The sequence below is a fragment of the Lolium perenne genome, chromosome 2 (genome assembly GCF_019359855.2).
Source record: "Lolium perenne isolate Kyuss_39 chromosome 2, Kyuss_2.0, whole genome shotgun sequence".
NCBI classification, from domain to species: Eukaryota; Viridiplantae; Streptophyta; class Magnoliopsida; order Poales; family Poaceae; genus Lolium; species Lolium perenne.
Genome location: NC_067245.2, coordinates 237,138,185 through 237,159,151, shown reverse-complemented (window position 1 = coordinate 237,159,151; position 20,967 = coordinate 237,138,185). Strand labels below are relative to the sequence as shown.

Below are 20,967 nucleotides of genomic sequence, written 5' to 3'. Positions count from 1 at the left end.
CCCCTGGCAGTTGGACTCCGGGCATGTGCGGGTAGCGCGGGGGTCGACGGTGGCTCGCCGGCAGGGCGGATCGAGGCTCTACGGTGGCTCTCCGGCGGGGCGGATTGGGGCTAGACGGTGGTCGGTGGATCGCCGGCGAAGCGGCGCTCCCTGGCTTCATCGCCCCCTTTTAAGCCCCAGCTGTGAGCATCCTAGCGGCGAGGGAAGCCACCGCAAAACAATAAGATTATAAGCCGTATCGCTGCTTGTCTCTCGGAGAATCGCCGACTCGCCGCTGTGCGCACGGAGGACGGGGAATAGTAGAATTCAGAGAGGAGACGGCGCTCGGCCCTAGGTTGGGAGGAGAAGGTTGCGGGGAGGGGAAGTGGATGGACACCTCTCGTACGGCACCATTAGAATCCAGGCAATTCAGCTTGGCCTCGTTAGATGGGCTGGGTTTCTCCGTTTTGGGGCCCAACTGATGTGGCGCGGCCTAAGACAATGCGGAGAGTAGCAGCCCTAGAATGCAAACGGCCCGTAACGCCAGTTCGGGAATGGTAACCGGTTCCGACCGTTAGATCGTCTGATCGAACGGTCAAGGATATCAAATCGCTGTGGAAGGGTCATAATGGTTCCATTTTACTGTTACTCAATTCCGTTCATTGATCGGTCTCACCAGCCCATAAACCATAACCAGCTTGCCGAATCTTATCTTTCCCAGCAGTTATGTGTGTCCTGTATGTTGAACTCATATTTCCTTTTTATCTTCAATTGTATCAGCATTCCCATCAGGAGAAGCAATGTCGACAGTGATCACAAAGTTCGCTGTTATGTCTATGCTGATGTGGATGGTCCCGGTGGCGATCGTGTATGGGTTTAACCACCAGATCTTTCCAGGTATGACTGCTTTGTGCTTTCCCTTCTACATTATGTTGTTCTTCATATTTTATACAGAATCGAAGCACACGCATTTATAAGAGAATGACATTCTGCTCATTGGTCAGGTGTTGGCCAGCTTTCGCCCTCAGCGCAAACCTTGGCCAGTGGATTCCTTGCTGTCATCTCGGTCAACCTGGTGATCGGCTTTTACATATACATGGCGATGAAGGAGACTCCCCATCAAGAGCCGCAGCCTGACCCTACCTTTCTTGCAAACGCTAAAGCGAGCATCAACCAGCCTACATCTTCTCAAGTGAGTGACGATTCTCATGGGAAGGGGAAGGTGGAGTAGGTAGTAGGGCAACTTCACTTGGTTTTTTGTCCCCTTGATGCACATGCTATCAAGAATCAGTTGTGTTATGTGCTTATGTACTATTAAGCGCGTGCTTTTAGTTTGGTGGATGTAGTTGCTGAATCTTATGAGAACTAGAGGTATATTATGATGAATCTTGTGTACCAGTTATTACTGTGTTCAACTTGTTAATTTTGTTAAGATGTTGAGAAAGGCCACTCTTGTGATCATAATCGAGAATCTACTTTCACTGATTATGTCTGTTATTCTTAGCACATATTTTATGCAGACTTATCTGACAACAAAGCGCTGAATTTCTTGGGAATAGCTACTATTGAGCTAAATTGTTCTTAATTATTTAAATAAGGAGTATTTGTGAACAATCAGTGGAACTGGATAAGACAGGTCTTTGTTTGACAAGGGATATTGGTTTTGTGTCATGAAACAAAATAGGATCTTGCTATGTTGTCGTTGATTTCGGTAAGGACTTGAGTCTTATCTGAAGCTTTATCCTATCCCAGATATGACTGTCCATGGATCAATAGCTCCAGTAGCACTTCACTCTTGTGTGTGTTGCATGTGTTTATCTCCCAGGAGCATATGCAATTGCGGATAAATTGTGTAGATCTTAAAATCTTATTGAAAATTTATATCTGTGCTGAAGCTTTGAACTCTCTTGTCAAGTAACAAACTAGCCTGTTTTGTTGCTTCTGCATGATGGAAAAACTGTGCCTGCTGATTCCGTTAATTGTGTCATGTGGGACTCGGCTTGTCTAAATAGAAAGTTCAAAACCTGATGTATAACTAATCACTTACATGACTTAGGATTTATGGCTTGCGTTCATACAACCTCATACAACTGTGTAAATGGAGAATATCCAAGAGTAACCTATTTTGAGACATAGAAAATTCATGGATGAATTGTCAATTCTGCACCAATGGATTATTATTCTGATAGAATGGAGAGCTCCACTGGATACTTCCAACTTTAGCAGGACATAGTAATACTAGTAGAAATATGAAGATCTATGCCCATATGGCTAGCATGGACATGATCCCTGCACCTAGCAAAAGTGCAAGATATGTCATCAGCTGAAGCTTTGTGTTTGTCTTTAGCTTTGGGTTATTGAAATCTGTTGCTAGAAGGTCAACTAGGGACATGTAGTTCAGCTTTGTGTTTGTCTGTAGCTTTGGGTTATTGAAATCTGTTGCTAGAAGGTCAACTAGGGACATGTAGATCAAAATCCCTGCCGATGCTGAGTTGAAGACTCCCTCGATAATGAAGGCAGTAGAGATATGCACATTATAGCTAGATGAAATTGCAATCCCTAGCACAATGCCCACAGGTGCAGTCAGGGAGAAAAACGTTGCCATGATGATGGTTGCCCTTACCTTGAAATTAGCCTGCAGTGAGAAGTAAAGATCAATGATGTTAACATTTGTTGCTGTGGCACTATATACAATTACTTCTTTATCCTCTGCAATCATTTATTTGCTTTCTTGAACATCTTTGCTATCCTATGACAAAATAGTATGTCCTTAGTCCATATAAGAGTCTATCTGCCGACCACATTTGTTACTTTGTGTTCTTCCCTGAAGATTTAATGATCAATAGCTCTTGGATGCATTGTGTTGATTTTTTGGAAGAAAATTATCAAGGTTGTTTAATCCCTGTAATGTGTCAAGTTATTATCAGGTTTTATTTTAACTCCATGTTATCTTTGTCTCTTGTTTTCCTCCCCTTCTGTGAGTCATAAATATTCTGATATGTTGGTTTGGAATTGTCTTTTTGAGCAAGTTGTAGCTTCCTGGTATCTTAGTCTAAAAAAGAAATAGACAAAACAAATTAGCTTCTTATCAGATACCTAGTATCTTAGTTTTAGTACAAGCAGGTACCTGTACAATGCAACCACCCAAGCCTATGCCTTCAAAGAACTGATGGAAGCTAAGGGCACCGACCAGAGGCATGATGGTGGATGGCCTCACAGATGCTCCTAAGGACACCCCAATGATCACCGAATGCACCAAGATTCCCAGCTCTAGAACCTGCATGATGATATATTTGTTATTTAAAGAGGGATTCACTGGTTCTTCAAAATACTTGGAGAACAAGGTGTGGAGGAACTCAATTCTTAGTTCGAAGAGGAAAAGTTTGTCTTAAAGAAGTAAAGCACATAATGCCAGACCTGTCGAATAGGTATTGATCTCATTACTCTGTCCCTGTTTATTTGTGTGTTATGGAAAGGTTTATGAAGAGATGAAAAAGTGATTTTGGAGAATTCTTTAACATGCCACTATGCCTTTTGGTTTCACCCTGAAACTGTTATCTTGGAACTAGTATTTGCTTGCGATGTTCATTGTTGATAAACGTTTTGTTAGAGATATTTTGGAACATTATGTGCTACTACTTGATCTTATTATCTGCATGTTCACAAGTTAATATATTGCTTGATTCTTTTGAAAGTTACTTTCATGCTTCGTCAATTTCAGATTCACTATTTTTCTGGTACACAAGAAGCTATGGAACAAAGCAACCCTGCCAGGGTCAGGGATTCCTATGAGACTGAGTGGCTGCTCTTACCTGAGACACCACCCTGTGCCGGATTGTGTCAGCTATTGAAGCCTCCTCTAGTGAGCTGATGATCACCACCTCACCCTGCGTATGCACATGATCGGTCCTCCCTTCCTCGTCTCCAGCATGGTCAGGTATGTCGATGCTGTCAACAGGCTGTGCCTTACTGACGTGAGAGCGCCTGTAGTACCCAACAACCAGCGAGTCTATGACCATTGTGGCCATTGCTACAGTCATCGCCACAAGACCCGCGAAAGGGAAGCTGCTCCTACTGCCGCCACCTTTGTGGAGGCATGGGGACGTGAAGCTGTCGAACGCCGCTGGCAGAATATGCACCATGCTGGTTGCAAGGATGACGCAAGCCGCAAACGCCTTGACAACGAAGAAGATGTCGCCGTCGGGGCGCAGCGCGGCCATGGAGTGGCCAAGCACAGGCACCAGCACGCCAGCCGCCCCCGCATTCAGGATGGATGCGATGGCGACCAGCTTCAGCTTCGTCATGCCCTGCTTGTCCGCCCCGTCCGTGTCTGTAGTGCAGTCGCAGCCGCCGCTGGCTGCACCTGCTGCGCAAACAAGAGGAGCCATGGAAGCGCTTGCAAGGTATGCTTGATAGCCAACATGGTGCTGATTATGTCTGAATGTGACGTGTCCCCTTGTTTATTCTGGTGTGGGCTGCAGGGAGATAGATAGATGGAACGAATTCTGTGGGTACTTTATATAGGAAGGGTTGCGGTGATGAGAGCTGTTGTCCTTTGTCCAGGTGGGGTCTGATACTTCCAAAGTTCCCTATGGCCATGTGTCACTGAATTCGGTGCAAAGTGTCGTTGATGCTTGATACTCGAACGACATGGTATCCATAAACTGGATTCTCTGCACTTTTGACACTTGTTTTCCATCCAGGTCCGCAGGCTGTGTTGAAACTTGTTCTCATCCATGATCATCAGCTTCAAGTTCTTTGAAATCTGGTCCACCGTCGTATCGCCTTGTTGTCGTTCCTCATCGCCGATCATTGGATGGACGAAGGCGTGATACTGCCTGATACTACTATTATAACCCTGAGAAATTCAGAGAGGGTATGAGAAGGAAGGCATGTTTGGCCGATGGTGGTTGAGGAGGGCCTAGTTTGCTTTCTGGTCGATTTAGTGCAGTGTTGACATGATGTTGTCATCGGTCAGCCAGATTAGACACTTGCCAGGTGATTGCCCTTTCAGGTCTCTGTGGACTGGATTGAGAGAGAGGCTCTGTGGTTTGCGTCTGATCATTGGTGGAGATAAAAAAATCAAGGCCCCTAATAGCTTTTGTTTAGCTGGCACTTTTGGTGCTGGTTGAAGGTAAGTTAAAGCCTTAATGGTGAGGAATTTGTTAAGTTGTCGTTGCAAAAGAAACTGAAATACTACCTCCGTTCCAAATTAGGAAAGAAGCCGCCCCAACTAATTTCGAATGGACAAACGTATGATTCAAATGCAAACCTGAAGAATCAGAAGGCGGAGATCCCACGAAATCCGACCGATAGGATCTCGGATGAACTTGTTGGGTGCCCTGGCTCACCAGTAGACGTCTCAGTGAGCCACTTCCCTGTACGAGGGGGGCAAATATGCATGCCATGTCATGCGCTGTCGTTGGGGTCTTTAACTGCCGTTGTCTTGGGTCACAATCATAACGATGTGGGATAGTTCCACTAACCTTGGGAGACAACCTTGTGAGCACAGCCGAGGTGTTCTCCTCCTCCCAATCCAGAGTTGAAAAGATAGAGAATCTGCCTAGCTAGATAGGGAGGAATCTATCTAAGTGCACACCAAACACGAGCCATCGAACCCTGGCTGGAAAATTGAGAAAGAAGGAAAGAAGGCGGGGCTAGCTTATGTGCCAGCAATCATCGACCCAACACAAACAGGGACGGTGCTACTTGCCTTGCAATTGGGTGTGTGTTCTTGGTGGGTGTCGCCGCCATGGATCAGGTACTCAGCAGTAGGATTGATGTGTACATGCAAGGGAAAGGCACCAGGGTTGTCAGGATTGATGTGAACTCCACTCGTGGGTTCTACTGTTGGCAAGCATCTACATCGGCAAGAATGCTTCCTGTGATTGATCGAACTCGTGGAGAGACAACTCCACAGCCATTTCTGTCTCTTTGATCCATCATCACTGGAGGAAATTTGAGTGCATTAAGCAGATGCAGAGGTACATATATCAACTCCTACAGTTGAAAACCGTGACCATCTGCCCGAACTAGCGTTTGGCCTAAAGTTCCGAGGCAGATACATGCATCTTCTCCACACAATAGCAAGGCGACTGACCGATGGCCGACGCACTGGCTACCTAGCCAGGGTGAAAAGGTTAGTGGAGAAGGCGGTGCAGGACATCAACGTTCATGGGTTAAGAAAACGTAGGTGGTGGTCCTTTGGCTTGAACAGCATCCATCAACAGAAGAAGCAACATACGCAGTGGATCAAGGAAGCCAATGGGCGTGTTTGGTAGGCTGCATGCCCCTTGGCTCGTATCGGGCCAGCAATTTTCGGTCCGTTTGGTTGCCTGGGCCGAGCCGTGTTCTTGCAGGAACCGGTTCTCAAAGCAGCGTCGGGCCAGGCCCTAAAGGAATGTCCGGTTCGGCAGTTTCTCCAGGGACATGCTCGTTCTCGCGCCACTTTGGCTCCAGCGATGCAACGGCTGCACGAGCTGTTGCTTTTCATTTGAATACATATACACACATCCTAGAGGCATAACTCCCCCTAGATTTTACAAACCATGCACATATGCAACAAGGATACTTGACATGTTCATATAGCATATGCACACTATGGAGGCAACACATGACCATGCAAAGACCTTTGGTACACTACTCCACACACCCTCTCTCAAATCAACACAAACATTGTTCGAATCTAAAAAAAATATACATGAAAAAGATGCGTGTCGTTGATACGAACCAATTTCCACAATCGGTTTCAAGTTTCGCCGGTCGTAAATCGTCAATTTCGTGTATGATGTTTTAATCGAATTTTGTCAAATTCGTCGCGCACGCTCAACCGTTTGAGATTTCCTTTCAGGAGTAGGTTCACTTCACCATTCAGCATGACTTTCATGTTGACAGGTTTTTGTTTCGGTGTACATACACTGATACATAATTGACTCATAAGTATACTGCAATCTGTACGTATGTGTGACTAAGGTTTAGAGTACTTTCATGGTGGTGTTCGTCTTCGTGGTCGGCGACGTGTTGTGACCGATGGTGTCATGGTGATGTTCGTTTTCGTGGTCGGCGATGTGCACATACTTGTGGCCGGCGGTGTCTTGGTGGTGTTCGTCTTCTTGGTTGGCGAGATGGTGCTGCTTGTGATCAGCGTCACCCACGGTGTCATGGTGGTGTTCGTCATGGCAGCGGAGGAATTCGTGGGCTGGAAGAGAAATCCCATGTTGCAAAAAAGCAGAAAACAAAACAGTGAAACCCTTCGGGGGCTTCGGGCGAGAAGCGGAACCTGGATGAGCGAAGTTCGACTCAACAGAAGAGATGAGCCCTAGCGACCTCAGCTTGTTCTCATCGCGCTTTGAGATGGTAGACGCTGCCCAGTCGAGATTGGCGACGCCGCCCGCTTAGCGTGACGCGGTGGATTCCTTGGCCTTGGCAGCGCTTGCAGTTGCAGCAGCGCTGGAACTGGCGGTCGTGATGGGTTCGTTGCATGGAAAACAAAAAATTTCCTACCGCAAAGACGAATAAATCAAAGATCTAATCTATGGAAAAGCCAAGATCTAATCTATAAGATCGGAGCAACGAGATGGAGATGAGACTAACCCTCGAAGATTCCAAAGCCTACGAGATTAATCTCGTTGTTGGTGTAGACGATCGTCCCCGGTGCTGCAATCCGACAGCACTTCTGTACTCGGTCGCGCGTACTGTGTCGATGAAGCCCCTTCCTCTCCCCGTTCCAGCGGGCAGCGGAGGTGTGGTAGATCTCCACGGAATCCCAGCAGCACGACGGCGTGGTGGTGGTGGTGGAGAAGAATTGATAAGGGGTGGCCCGGTCTTCTCAGTAAGCGAGGTGGATGGTGATGAACACACGATGAACACAACGGAGATAACTTGATGATAACTTGTATGACGCAACGAGATCTCTCGATTGGTCCCTGTCGCCAGATGCAACAGCTCTCAACCCTGCAAGATATTCGCAACTCCACACACTTGCGCACATAGCCGCCGACCACGAAGCGGTAAGTTGCAACCTCCCAATTCCCAATGGAACAGCAGATCACACAAGACTTTCAGAGATTCCACACCAAATCAAAGCAATCGGATGTAGAGATTCAATAGAGTTGCAAAGCAAACAACTATGAACTAGGGTTTATCTTAAACGTGGTCTAAAGCAACTTTGGGGGCGTCCCAGGGACTTATATAGGCGTCTGGGATGACCTCAGGTCGAAAAAGTACGAAAATAACCGACCCATAATAGATCTGGTCGAGACAGACTCGGACTCGGCCGGCCTGGGGGACGGTCGACCGGGTCTGGGACCGGCCGGTCCGGTTCAAACCGGACCTGGCACTGGGTGGTGACCGGGCGAAGCTCCCGGGCTTACTGGATTGTGCCCGGTTGGCACAAGCCAGAAATCCGGTTGAAACCGGATGGATCCGGCGTAGGGGCCGGTCGGACCGGCTCTGGGACCGGGCGGCCCGGCGGTGCGGCCGTTTGACCGGTCCTGGCGCCGGCTGGAACATCTCCTCCTCTCGCGCATGCCTCCCGCTCCTCCCTCGCGCGTCCATGGGATGTCTTCACGTCTAGCTCCATGTCTAGCTTCACGCCCAGCTTCTTGTCCAGCTGCTCCTCTCCTCCTCGTGCGATGCTTGTTTCCTCCTCATACCTGATCATACATAAGTAATACGACTTAGGCAGTATAAAGTTCTCATCGATCAAAGTATCGTTTAGGAACAAGTTCACCTGTTGTTTAAGTAGCTTCGCACGAGCTCGTGTCATTGGTCCAATCCTAACTTCATTGGACTTGAGCTTCACAGCAGGATCATCTTCAGCTTGTAATGACAGAGGTAGTAGTGAGGTAGGGATGTCCTCATCATCTCCCCCCTTCAAAAGGCATCAACCTCGACGCTCACTACAAGAAAAGTTGCCATGGCCGACGAAGTTGAAGTCGCGCCGTGGTTGCTGGTGCACCATGGCCGACGATTTTTGGTCTCTCCGTGGTGCATGTCAAAACTTTTTTTTTCTCGTTTTTGAGGCCACCTAGCCCGACGAAAGCGGCCAAAACGTCGCGTATGGTGGCCCGGGACGTGGTGCATCACGAATTCTCGGGTTCGCCGGCCGAGTCAACGCAAATCCGCACCGCCCAGGGATGTAGGCCCCAGATGGCAGCCTCTCTAGCATTGTTTTTTTTTCTCGATCGCGCCATCTCGTTCAACGCTCTCCGATCGAGCCGTTTACGATGCAGGATCTGTTGGAGATATGCCCAAGAGGCAATTATAAAGTGGTTATTATAATATCTTTGTGTTTATGATAAATGTTTGCATACCATGCTATAATTGTATTAACCGAAACATTGATACATGTGTGTTATGTAAACAACAAGGAGTCCCTAGTAAGCCTCTTGTATAACTAGCTTGTTGATTAATAGATGATCATGGTTTCGTGATCATGAACATTGGATGTTATTAATAACAAGGTTATATCATTAGTTGAATGATATAATGGACACACACCCAAATGGGCATAGCATAAGATCAAGTCATTAAGTTCAATTTGATATAAGCTTTCGATACATAGTTGCCTTAGTCCTTCGACCATGAGATCATGTAAATCACTTACACCGGAAGGGTACTTTGATTACATCAAACGCCATTGCGTAAATGGGTGGTTATAAAGATGGGATTAAGTATTTGGAAAGTGTGAGTTGAGGCATATGGATCAATAGTGGGATTTGTCCATCCTGATGACGGATAGATATACTCTGGGCCCTCTCGGTTGAATGTCGTCTGATTAGCTTGCAAGCATATGAATGGTTCATAAGAGATCACATACCACAGTACGACTAAAGAGTACTTGTCGGTAACGAGGTTGAACAAGGTATGGAGATACCGATGATCGAACCTCGGACAAGTAAAATATCGCGAGACAAAGGGAATCGGCATCGTATGTAAATGGTTCAATCGATCACTAAGTCATCGTTGAATATGTGGGAGCCATTATGGATCTCCAGATCCCGCTATTGGTTATTGTTCGGAGAGGAGTCTCGACCATGTCTGCATAGTTCGCGAACCGTAGGGTGACGCGCTTAAGGTTCGATGTCGCATAAGTAGATTTGAATATGGTATGGAGACGAAGTTTGTTCGGAGTCTCGGATGTGATCCAGGATGTCACGAGGAGGTTCGGAATAGTCCGGAGAATAAGATTCATATAAGGGAAGTTGATTTCTGGGTTTCGGAAAAGTTCGGGATTTTTCCGGTGGTTGACTGGAAGGTTCTAGAAGGTTCCGGAGGGGTCCACCATGGGGCCCACGACCTAGGAGGGCTAGCATGGGCCGAGGGGATGCTCCCTGGCCTAATGGGCCGGGGGCACATGCCCCCCAAGGCCCAGGCCGGCCAACCCCTAGGGTTTCCCTAGGGGGGATCAACTTGGGGGGGAGGAAATCCCTCTCCCCCCACTTGGCCGCCGCCCCCCTTAACCCTAGATGGGAAAGGGGCCACCCCACCGACCTGCCCCCCTATATAAAGAGGGGAGGGGGTGGCCGGCCACCCATCCCATCATTAGCCCCTCCTCTGGCCGCCTCTCTCCTCCTCCATACGCTGCTCCGGCTTAGGCGAAGCCTTGGAGCTTTTCTTCCTCCACCTCCACCACCACGCCGTCGTGCTGCTGAAACTTGGAGGAGATCTACCACACCTCCGCTGCCCGCTGGAACGGGAGAGGAAGGAGCTTCATCGACACCGTACGCGCGACCGAGTACGGAAGTGCTGCCGGATTGCAGCACCGGGGACTATCGTCTACACCAACAACGAGATTAATCTCGTAGGCTTTGGAATCTTGGAGGGTTAGTCTCATCTCCATCTCGTTGCTTCGATCTTGTAGATTAGATCTTGGGTGTTCCATAGATTAGATCTGTTGGTTTTATTCGTCTTGCGGTAGGAAATTTTTTGTTTTCTATGCAATGAACCCTATCAGTGGTATCAGAGCCATGTCTATGCATAGATCTGTTGCACGAGTAGAACACAATGGTTTTGTGGGCGGTGATGTTTTTGTTGCTTTATTTTGTGTACTTTGCATCTTGCGGGATGGTGGGATGAAGCGGCCCGGGCTAACTTTACATGACCGCATCTCATGAGACTTGCTCCACGCTTGACATGCAACTTGTATTGCATAAGTGGCTTTGCGGGTGTCTGTCTCTCCCACCATAGTGAAAATTACAATTTGCACTTTCTATTGTCAACACTAGTATCACCGTTGTGGTTCATGTTCGTAGGTAGATTGGATCTTACTCGAAAACCCTAAACCACGTAAAATATGCAAACCAAATTAGAGGCGTCTAACTTGTTTTTGCAGGGTTTGGTGATGTGATATGGCCATGATGTGATGATGATTATATTTGATGTATGAGATGTTCATTGTTGTATTATGGCAACCGGCAGGAGCCTAATGGTTGTCTTTAATTTTTGTTAAAGACCTGCGTGTCTATTCATCATGTAATAGCTTTATTTCAAGTAGTTGTCATAGTGGCTATAAGTGATGGACAACCATGAAGCGGCGCCACTGACCTTGACGCCATGCTGGTGATGATAGAGATCATGTCCGTGCTTTGGAGATGGAGATCAAAAGCACAAGAAGAAAGGCCATATCATATCACACATTATGAATTGCATGTGATGTTAATCCTTTTATGCATCTTATTTTGCTTAGATCGCGATGGTAGCATTATAAGATGATCCCTCTCACTTAATATCAAGATAATAAAGTGTTCATCCTTAGTATGCACCGTTGCTAAGACTTGTTGTTTCGAAGCATCTCGTGATGATCGGGTGTGATAGACTCTACATGTGCATACAACGGGTGCAAGCCAGATTTGCACACACGGATACTAAGGTTGCCTTGACGAGCCTAGCATGTACATACATGGTCTCGGAACACGGGATACCGAAAGGTAGAGCATGAGTCATATGAATGATATGATGAACACTTTGAGTGTTCGCCTTTGAAGCTACATCTTTTCTCGTGAAGATCGGACTTGGTGTAGTGGATTTGGTTCGTGTAATCACTAAGACAATGCGAGGGATGTTGTTTTGAGTGGGAGTTCACCTAGTTAATTTAAGAATTAAAATTGAACTCATTTTATCATAAACTTAGTCTAAACTCTTTGCAAATATGTTGTAGATAATGGCGCCCCCTCCATCAATTTTAACCAGTTCCTAGAGAAAGAAAAGCTTAAGAGCCATGGTAGCAACTTCACTGACTGGTTCCGTCATGTGAGGATTTTCGTCACTGGTGGAAGCCTGCAATATGTGCTCGATGCACCACTAGGTCCCCCACCACCTCCTGCAGTATCCGAGGACATAAAGAATGTTTATGAGACTCGGGTAACTCGATACTCCGAAGTTCAGTGTGCCATCCTATGCAGCCTAGAGGCAGAGCTCCAAAAGCGTTTTGAGCACCACGACCTTTGTGATATGATGCGTGAGCTCAAACTTATCTTTGAAACTCATGCGGTCGTGGAGAGCTATGAGGCCTCGAAACAGTTCTTTAGCTGTATGATGGAAGAGGGCAGCTCCGTTAGTGAGCACATGTTCGCCATGTCCGGACATGCGAAGAAACTCAGTGACATGGGGATGATGATCCCTAACCAGCTGGGTATTCATCGTGTCCTTCAATCACTACCACCAAGTTACAAGAACTTCGTGATGAACTACAACATGCAGAACATGAATAAAGATTTACCTGAACTCTTTTCCATGCTGAAATCTGCTGAAGTAGAGATAAAGAAGGAGAATCAAGTGTTGATGGTCAACAAGACCACCAGTTTTAAAAAGCAGGGCAAGCCTAACAAGGGTAACTTCAAGAAGGGCGGCAAGAAAGTTGCTGCGCATCCTGAGAAGCCTAAGGCTGGTCCTAAACCTGAGACTGTGTGTTACTACTGCCAGGGGAAGGGGCACTGGAAGCGTAATTGCTCCAAATACTTGGCTGATCTGAAGAGAGGCCACGTCAAGAAGAAAGGTATATCTGGTATACATGTTATTGATGTCTATCTTACTGGTTCTCGTAGTAGTGCCTGGGTATTTGATACTGGTTCGGTTGCTTACATTTGTAACTCGAAACAGGAACTGCGGAATAAACGAAGCCTGGCGAGGGACGAGGTGACGATGCGCGTTGCAAATGGATCCAAGGTCGATGTGATCGCCGTCGGCACGCTCCCTCTACATCTACCTTCGGGATTAGTTTTAAACCTTAATAATTGTTATTTGGTACCTGCGTTGAGCATGAACATTATATCTGGATCTTGTTTGATACAAGACGGTTATCCGTTTAAGTCTGAGAATAATGGTTGTTCGATTTATATGACTAATGTCTTTTATGGCCATGCACCTGAGATGAATGGTTTATTCTTGTTAAATCTCGACAGTAGTGATACACATGTTAATAACATTGATGCTAAGCGAATTAAATTGAATGATAATTCTACTTATATGTGGCACTGTCGTCTTGGTCATATTGGAGTGAAGCGCATGAAGAAACTCCATTCCGATGGACTTCTTGAGTCACTTGACTTTGAGTCACTTGACAGATGCGAGGCATGTCTAATGGGAAAAATGACTAAGACTCCATTTTCTGGTACAATGGAGCGAGCTACAGACTTATTGGAAATCATACATACCGATGTGTGCGGACCAATGAGTGTAGCATCGCGTGGTGGTTATCGTTATGTTCTAACCTTCACGGATGATCTGAGTAGATATGGGTATATCTACTTTATGAAACATAAGTCCGAGACTTTCGAGAAGTTCAAGGAATTCCAAAGTGAAGTAGAAAATCAACGTAAGAAGAAGATTAAGTTTATGCGTTCTGATCGCGGAGGCGGATATCTGAGTTATGAGTTTGGCATGCATTTAAAGAAATGCGGAATACTTTCACAGTTGACACCGCCGGGAACACCACAACGCAATGGTGTGTCCGAACATCGTAATCGAACTCTCTTAGATATGGTTCGTTCTATGATGTCTCTTACCGATTTGCCGTTATCGTTTTGGGGTTATGCATTAGAGACAGCCGCATTCACTTTAAATAGGGCACCATCTAAATCCGTTGAAACGACACCGTATGAATTATGGTTTGGGAAGAAACCTAAGCTGTCGTTCCTTAAAGTTTGGGGTTGCGAAGATTATGTAAAGAAGTTATAGCCTGACAAGCTAGAACCCAAAACGGAGAAATGCGTCTTCATAGGATACCCTAAAGAAACAATTGGGTATACTTTCTATCACAGATCCGAAGGCAAAATCTTTGTTGCCAAGAACGGATCCTTTCTTGAGAAGGAGTTTCTCACTAAAGAGGTGACTGGAAGAAAAGTAGAACTCGACGAGGTTGATGAACCTTCTCTCATAGATCAGAGTAGCGCAGTGCCGGAAGAAGTTCCTGCGCTGCCTGCACCGATAGGAGAGGAAGCAAATGATGATGATCATGAAACTTCGAACGAGGAAGCTACTGAACCTCGCAGATCGACGAGGGAACGTACCACTCCTGATTGGTATGATCCCTGTCTAAATGTCATGATTGTGGACAACAATGATGAAGACCCTGCGACGTATGAAGAAGCGATGATGAGCCCAGATTCGAACAAATGGCAAGAAGCCATGAAATCCGAAATGGGATCCATGTATGATAACAAAGTATGGACTTTGGTAGACTTACCTGATAGCTGCAAGGCTGTCGAGAATAAATGGATCTTCAAGAGAAAAACAGATGCTGATGGTAATATTACTGTCCATAAAGCTTGACTTGTCGCGAAGGGGTTCCGACAAATTCAAGGAGTTGACTACGATGAGACTTACTCACCTGTAGTGAAGCTAAAGTCTGTGAGGATTTTGTTAGCAATAGCTGCAATTTTTCGATTATGAGATTTGGCAGATGGATGTCAAAACGGCGTTCCTTAATGGAGATATTGAGGAAGAGTTGTATATGGTACAACCCAAAGGTTTTGTCGATCCTAAAAATGCTGACAAGGTATGCAAACTTCAGCGTTCCATTTATGGACTGAAGCAAGCATCCTTATGGACTGAAGCAAGCATCCCGGAGTTGGAACCTACGCTTTGATAGAGTGATCAAAGACTTCGGTTTTACACGGACTCATGGTGAGGCCTGTATTTACAAGAAAGTGAGTGGGAGCTCTGTAGCGTTCCTGATATTGTATGTAGATGACATATTATTGATTGGGAATGATATAGAACTATTAAGCAACATTAAAGGTTATTTGAATAATTCTTTTTCAATGAAAGACCTTGGTGAAGCAGCATACATTTTAGGCATCAAGATTTATAGAGATAGATCAAGACGCCTAATAGGCCTTTCACAGAGTACATACCTGGACAAGATTCTAAAGAAGTTTAGAATGGATGAAAGTAAGAAAGGGTTCTTGCCTATGTTGCCAGGTAAGGTCTTGAGTAAGACTCAAGGTCCGGCTACGGCAGATGAAAGAGAGAGGATGAGCAAGATCCCCTATGCTTCGCAGTAGGCTCTATCATGTACGCCATGCTGTGTACTAGACCGGATATCGCACATGCTGTTAGTTTGACCAGCAGATATCAAAGTGATCCAGGAATGGAACACTGGACAGCGGTCAAGAATATCCTGAAGTACTTGAAAAGGACTAAGGATATGTTTCTTTGTTATGGCGGTGACCAAGAGCTCGTTGTAACCAGTTACACCGATGCAAGTTGGAACACCGATCCTGATGACTCTAAGTCTCAGTCTGGGTACGTGTTTATATTGAATGGTGCGGCAGTAAGCTAGAGCAATTCCAAGCAGTGCACGGTGGCGAAATATTCAACAGAATCTGAATATATAGCGGCTTCGGAGGCTTCATCGGAAGCGGTATGGATGAAGAGGTTCATTGTTGATCTTGGTGTGGTTCCTAGTGCATTGGACCCGCTAGTCATTTATTGTGACAACACGGGTGCCATCGCCAATGCAAAGGAACCAAGGTCACACAAGAAGCTAAAGCATATCAAGCTGCGTTTTCATTCGATTCGCGAGTACATCGAAGATGGTGATGTAGAGATTTGCAAAGTACACACAGATCTGAATGTTGCAGATCCGTTGACTAAAGCTCTCCCTAGAGCAAAGCATGACCAACACCAGAATGCCATGGGTGTTAGGTACCTTACAATGTAATCTAGATTATTGACTCTAGTGCAAGTGGGAGACTGTTGGAGATATGCCCAAGAGGCAATAATAAAGTGGTTATTATAATATCTTTGTGTTTATGATAAATGTTTGCATACCATGCTATAATTGTATTAATCGAAACATTGATACATGTGTGTTATGTAAACAACAAGGAGTCCCTAGTAAGCCTCTTGTATAACTAGCTTGTTGATTAATAGATGATCATGGTTTCGTGATCATGAACATTGGATGTTATTAATAACAAGGTTATGTCATTAGTTGAATGATATAATGGACACACACCCAAATGAGCATAGCATAAGATCAAGTCATTAAGTTCAATTTGCTATAAGCTTTCGATACATAGTTGCCTTAGTCCTTCGACCATGAGATCATCTAAATCACTTACACCGGAAGGGTACTTTGATTACATCAAACGCCATTGCGTAAATGGGTGGTTATAAAGATGGGATGAAGTATTTGGAAAGTGTGAGTTGAGGCATATGGATCAATAGTGGGATTTTTCCATCCTGATGACGGATAGATATACTCTGGGCCCTCTCGGTGGAATGTCATCTGATTAGCTTGCAAGCATATGAATGGTTCATAAGAGATCACATACCACGGTACGAGTAAAGAGTACTTGTCGGTAACGAGGTTGAACAAGGTATGGAGATACCGATGATCGAACCTCGGACAAGTAAAATATCGCGAGACAAAGGGAATCGGCATCGTATGTAAATGGTTCAATCGATCACTAAGTCATCGTTGAATATGTGGGAGCCATTATGGATCTCCAGATCCCGCTATTGGATATTGTTCGGAGAGGAGTCTCGACCATGTCTGCATATTTCGCGAACCGAAGGGTGACGCGCTTAAGGTTCGATGTTGCATAAGTAGATTTGAATATGGTATGGAGACGAAGTTTGTTCGGAGTCTCGGATGTGATCCAGGATGTCACGAGGAGGTCCGGAATAGTCCGAAGAATAAGATTCATATAAGGGAAGTTGATTTCTGGGTTTCGGAAAAGTTCGGGATTTTTCCGGTGGTTGACTGGAAGGTTCTAGAAGGTTCCGGAGGGGTCCACCATGGGGCCCACGACCTAGGAGGGCCAGCATGGGCCGAGGGGATGCTCCCTGGCCTAATGGGCCGGGGGCACATGCCCCCCAAGGCCCAGGCCGGCCAACCCCTAGGGTTTCCCTAGGGGGAATCAACTTGGGGGGGAGGAAATCCCTCTCCCCCCACTTGGCCGCCGCCCCCCTTAACCCTAGATGGGAAAGGGGGCCACCCCACCGACCTGGCCCCATATATAAAGAGGGGAGGCGGTGGCCGGCCACCCATCCCATCATTAGCCCCTCCTCTGGCCGCCTCTCTCCTCCACCATACGCTGCTCCGGCTTAGGCGAAGCCCTGCTGCTTTTCTTCCTCCACCTCCACCACCACGCCGTCGTGCTGCTGGAACTTGGAGGAGATTTACCACACCTCCGCTGCCCGCTGAAACGGGAGAGGAACGAGCTTCATCGACACCGTACGCGCGACCGAGTACGAAGTGCTGCCGGATTGCAGCACCGGGGACGATCGTCTACACCAACAACGAGATTAATCTCGTAGGCTTTGGAATCTTCGAGGGTTAGTCTCATCTCCATATCGTTGCTTCGATCTTGTAGATTAGATCTTGGGTGTTCCATAGATTAGATCTGTTGGTTTTATTCGTCTTGCGGTAGGAATTTTTTTGTTTTCTATGCAACGAACCCTATTAGGATCATGGGTCCCGCATGTCATCCTCTATGAACCAAAATTCTTTCTTTTCTTGGATTTTTTTGACCGCCTGATTTCTGGCTACTTCCTTTTTCTTTTGATCCCGTGCCGCCTTGGAAACATTGAGACCGCTGCAGCTAAATGGGACCCGCATGTCATCCTCTATGAGCAATCAACTTTCTTTTCTTGGAGTTATTTTTGGCACCTCATATTTGGTCACTTGCCTTTTTCTTTCGATCCCCTGCCGCCTCTCAAACGGTGATACCGCTGATGCTAAATGGGACCCGCATGTCATCCTCTATGTACTATAAAACTTTCTTTTCTTGGATTTTTTTGGCACCTCATATTTGGTCACTTGCCTTTTTCTTTCGATCCTCTGCCGCCTCTCAAACGGTGATACCGCTGCTGCTAAATGGGAACCGCATGTCATCCTCTATGTACTATAAAACTTTCTTTTCTTGGATTATTTTTGGCACCTCATATTTGGTCACTTGCCTTTTTCTTTTGATCCCTGCCGCCTCTCAAACGGTGATACCGCTATGTGCTATAAAACTTTCTTTTCTTGGATTATATTTGGCTCCTGATATTTCGTTACTTGCATTTTTCTTCTGATCCGCTGCCGCCTCTCAAACGGTGATACCGCTGCTGCTAAATGGGACCCGCATGTCATCCTCTATGTAAAACTTTCTTTTCTTGGATTATTTTTGGCTCCTAATATTTGGTCACTTGCCTTTTTTTCTTTCGATCTCATGCCACGTTTGAAACGTTGAGGAACCTGCTGGCTCATGAGACCCGCATGTCATCCTCTATGTGCTATAAAAATTTATTTTCTAGGGTTTTTTTCACTCTCTGATTTTTGGCTATTTCCTTTTTCTTTTGATGCCCTTCCGCCTTGGAAACGTTGAGTAAGATGCTTACTCATGGGACCCGCATGTCATCCTCTATGTACAATCAAGTTTCTTTTCTTGAATTATTTTTGGCTCCTGATATTTGGTCACTTGCCTTTTTCTTTTGATCTCATGCCACGTTTGAAACATTGAGGAACCTGCTGCTAAATGGGACCCGCATGTCATCCTCTATGTACTATAAAACTTTCTTTTCTTGGATTATTTTGGCACCTCATATTTGGCCACTTGACTTTTTCTTTCGATCCCCTGCTGCCTCTCAAACGGTGATACCCCTGCTGCTAAATGGGACCCGCATGTCATCCTCTATGTACTATAAAACTTTCTTTTCTTGGATTATTTTTGGCACCTCATATTTGGTCACTTGACTTTTTCTTTCGATCCCCTGCTGCCTCTCAAACGGTGATACCGCTACTGCTAAATGGGACCCGCATGTCATCCTCTATGTACTATAAAACTTTCTTTTCTTGGATTATTTTTGGCTCCTGATATTTGGTCACTTGCGTTTTTTTATTTTGATCTCATGCCACGTTTGAAACGTTGAGGAACCTGCTGGCTCATGGGACCCGCATGTCATCCTCTATGTGCTATAAAAGTTTATTTTCTAGGGTTTTTTTTCACTCTCTGATTTTTGGCTATTTCCTTTTTCTTTTGATGCCCTGCCGCCTTGGAAACGTTGAGTAAGCTGCTTACTCATGGGACCCGCATGTCATCCTCTATGTACAATCAAGTTTCTTTTCTTGAATTATTTTTGGCTCCTGATATTTCGTCACTTGCCTTTTTCTTTCGATCTCATGCCACGTTTGAAACGTTGAGGAACCTGCTGGCTCATGGGACCCGCATGTCATCCCCTATGTGCTATAAAAGTTTATTTTCTTGGATTTTTTGTCACCCTCTGATTTTTGGCTATTTGCCTTTTACTTTTGATCCCCTGGCCCCTTTCAAACGCTGAGTAAGCTGCTGGCTAATGGGACCCGCATGTCATCCTCTATGTCCATCAACTTTCTTTTCTTTGATTTTTTTGAACCCCTAATTTCTAGCTAATTTCTTTTTCTTTTGATCTCAAGCCGCATTTCAAACATTGAGACCGCTGCTGCAAAATGGGACCCGCATGTCATCCTCTATGTACAATAAATCTTGGATTACTTTTGGCACCTCATATTTGGTCACTTGCCTTTTTCTTTCGATCTCATGCCGTCTTTGAACCGTTGAGTAAGCTGCTGGCTCATGGGTCCCGCATGTCATCCTCTACGAACAATAAAAGTTTCCTTTCTTGGAGTTATTTTTGACCCCTAATATCTGGCTATTTGCCTTTTTCTTTTGATCCCCTGCCCCCTTTGAAACGATGAGGACGCTGTTGGCAGGTCGGTCCCACATGTCATCCTCTATGAACAATAAAAGTTTCCTTTGGTGGATTTATTTTTGACCCCTAATTAATTTCTGGCTATTTCCTTTTTTTTTTCTTTTGATCCCCTGCCGCCGTGGAAACGTTGAGGATGCTGCTGCCTCATGGGTCCCGCATGTCATCCTCTCAGAACGATAAATGTTTTCTTTTCTTGGATTTTTTTACCAACTGATTTTTGGTTTTTTATTTTATTTTCGATCCCCTGCCGCCTTTAAAACGTTGACGACGCTGCTGGCTCATGGGTCCCCGCTGTTAGCCTCCCCGTACAAGAAACATGTGATATCTTGATTATTTTGCAGACAATAAACAGTGTATTTCGCTCTGAGCTATTGCAAACGGATAAATTAAATCTTTATTTTTACATAAACAAACTTATATGTTGAATGTCCTTGTTTTTTTGTTTTTGCGAAGCATAGGACTTTCCTGTTTTTTTTTGAGAAAAATCCAAACTTTCCTGTTTTGGAGTGGGCTGAAATTGTACGAGTCAAAAGGCCTAGCAGGATAGTTCGAAGGCCCAGATGTCCAGATGCAGCCCAATTGGAATCTTTCTTTTCTTGGATTCTTTTCACCCCCTGATTTCTGGTTACTTCATTTTTCTTTTGGTCCTGTACCGCCTTGGAAACGTTGAGACCGCTGCTGCAAAATGGGACCCGCATGTCATCCTCTATGTATAATAAAGTTTCTTTTCTTGGATTATTTTTGGCTCCTGATATTTGGTCACTTTCCTTTTTCTTTCGATCTCATGCCACGTTTGAAACGTTG

General features: G+C 45.5%; 1 protein-coding gene and 1 pseudogene across 1 annotated transcript; one reads left to right on the top strand and one right to left on the bottom strand.

Annotated features, from left to right (window-relative positions):
• Positions 1-759: 759 nt before the first annotated feature.
• On the top strand, positions 760-1,364 carry LOC127335303 (uncharacterized). Its single transcript, XM_051361922.2, has 2 exons — positions 760-876; positions 984-1,364. The coding sequence occupies exons 1-2, from the start codon at positions 780-782 to the stop codon at positions 1,208-1,210; spliced, it is 324 nt and encodes a 107-aa protein (XP_051217882.2). The 5' UTR covers positions 760-779; the 3' UTR covers positions 1,211-1,364.
• Positions 1,365-2,236: 872 nt separating this feature from the next.
• On the bottom strand, positions 2,237-4,442 carry LOC127330522 (zinc transporter 3-like; annotated as a pseudogene).
• Between the last annotated feature and the right edge of the window lie 16,525 nt (positions 4,443-20,967).

What these genes read in the sequence shown, in the direction of transcription:
- LOC127335303 (XM_051361922.2), top strand. Translation starts at nt 780, where the DNA reads ATGTCGACAGTGATCACAAAGTTCGCTGTTATGTCTATGCTGATGTGG. An exon ending in TAACCACCAGATCTTTCCAG is followed by an intron (nt 877 to 983) that starts GTATGACTGCTT and finishes CTCATTGGTCAG; the next exon opens with GTGTTGGCCAGCTTTCGCCC.